The following is a 1,953-nucleotide window of genomic DNA, read 5'->3' on the forward strand; positions in this document are numbered from 1 at the left end:
TTCTTCGTAACTAACAAGATTCTCCATATCTGGGATCTCCAATGGAATTTGATGTTTGAAAAATATACAAACGTTATGAATAGCACAGCACACATTTACAATTTGTGTTACTTTTTCCGGTGAATAATGTAGTCCTCTCGAGCCAATTATACATCGAAATCGGTTTTTCAAAACACCGAAACATCTCTCAATTACATTACGAGCTTTCGAGTGCTTTGTGTTGTAATTTCGTTGAATTCCATCGGCTGCGCTTCTGAATGGCGTCATCAAGTATGGCTGCAAGGGGTAACCAGAATCACCTACAAAAATTTTCATTGTCATCAATAGTTTTATAGCCTTTTTAAGTTTTAAAACTTACCAAGTAGCCATGTGTTGGTTTTCCCATTGTTATAATCAGATTTTAGCTCCTGCTCTGCGACACTCACATTCCAAACAAATGAGTCATGATTCGCCCCTGGATGCCTAGCGTCAACAAATGTAATGACCATGTGTGATCGCATATCTGTAAGGAAACTCAGTTTGTGTATATGTATACTTGTAAAGATAGTATATCATTAACCTACCGCCATTACATTAACACTGTAAAAACCCTTGCGGTTGAGGTATAGATGGTGGTTGTCACTTCCTGGCGACTTAATACGAACGTGTGTTCCATCAACACAACCAATGACCCCAGGTATTCCGTATTTCTCAAAGAAATATTCTTTAACAGCATTTTCCTCATCGTTGTTTCTCCTAAAATTCACCCATTTCTGGCAAAAGTGGTCCTCAAAAATATTTAGGCACTCCTTAATCACTTTGGCTGCAGTTGACTGCCCCATCGACGAAATATTTTCGTTACCAACAGATTTTTGGTAACTGCCGGTGGCCAGAAATCTTAAAAAAGTCGCGAGTTTCAGCTGGTGCGATAGGTGGGTGCTTCTATGTGATGGAGCCATATGCTCTTGTAATTCATTTAAAATGTACTGGAATATTTCCTTATTGATTCGGAAATTTGCAACAAATCTAAAAAAGAATACATTGTAGCATACAAAAATTATTGGCTAATCTTAAACTTACTCAGTCTCAGGTAGTTCCATTACATTGGTGTGGTCTCGCAATCTCCTCCTCTGTATCCGCCTTTCCCTTTCTACAGATTCCTCGGCGTCCATTAGCGCTATAGCAGCATACATTTTTTAAAATAGATTTTCCTTATATTCTTTCCGCAACACAACCAAAACACTTTTAAGCAAAACCAAAATGTAAACAATTCCGATGTTGCCCATTTAAAATAAAAAGCATTGAAATAAGCTGAAAATATTAGAAATCTAAGAAAAAATCTTTGAAAGTACATCAAAATTACATCCGGCAACATCATTCAACGTAACCGAGACGATAGCAACGTAATCGACGTAAAGGCAAAACGAAGACGAACGACAGAGTTACAAACTTGCAATCCGTGACGATATCGCCTACAGACGAATCGTTCGTGCGGCCTAACGTTCGAGATACAGAATAAGGCTGATAATATTGCGTGACGCACTAGATTTTAAAATACTACTAACCAAATCTAACGATAAAAATGTTTGGTGTGTAGTTATCCAACTGAAAAATCTCGAAACCAAATAGAAAATTGGGGTGGTCTATCACTCACCTAATTCAAGTGATGCTGATTTTCTAGCATATATGGAGACCATTTTGTCGGAAATATGCGATAACATGGTAAATACCATTATTATCGGAGATTTTAATATAAACCTGAATCAAATGTCGACATATAGTAAGAAACTGAATGAGATATTCGCCCATCAGGCAATGAAACAGTTAATTAACTTTAATACTAGGGTTACTGATTATCCCCAAACACTGACCGACTTATTGTACTCCAACGCTAAGGAAGTTTCATGTGAAAAAGCGGAGGAACATAGAATATCGGATCATGAAACTATGATGTTCAAATGCGATATAAAAAAA

General features: G+C 37.1%; 1 protein-coding gene across 2 annotated transcripts; it reads right to left on the reverse strand.

The window, feature by feature from the left end:
* Positions 1-6: 6 nt before the first annotated feature.
* Positions 7-1,390, reverse strand: LOC118732599 (putative nuclease HARBI1). 2 transcript variants are annotated; one of them, XM_036461730.1, is made up of 4 exons: positions 1,060-1,390; positions 564-1,005; positions 359-462; positions 7-299 (listed from the first exon to the last, which is right to left on the reverse strand). In XM_036461730.1, exons 1-3 carry the CDS (start codon positions 1,170-1,172, stop codon positions 442-444), a joined length of 576 nt encoding a protein of 191 aa, XP_036317623.1. In that variant the 5' UTR covers positions 1,173-1,390; the 3' UTR covers positions 7-299; positions 359-441. The 2 variants fall into 2 exon arrangements, with proteins under 2 accessions (XP_036317623.1, XP_036317622.1); XM_036461729.1 differs by having other exon boundaries at positions 359-502.
* Positions 1,391-1,953: the final 563 nt, after the last annotated feature.

The sequence above is a fragment of the Rhagoletis pomonella genome, unplaced genomic scaffold, assembly GCF_013731165.1.
Source record: "Rhagoletis pomonella isolate Grant_MI unplaced genomic scaffold, Rhpom_1.0 Rhpom_scaffold_23068, whole genome shotgun sequence".
In the NCBI taxonomy this organism is placed as follows: Eukaryota; Metazoa; Arthropoda; class Insecta; order Diptera; family Tephritidae; genus Rhagoletis; species Rhagoletis pomonella.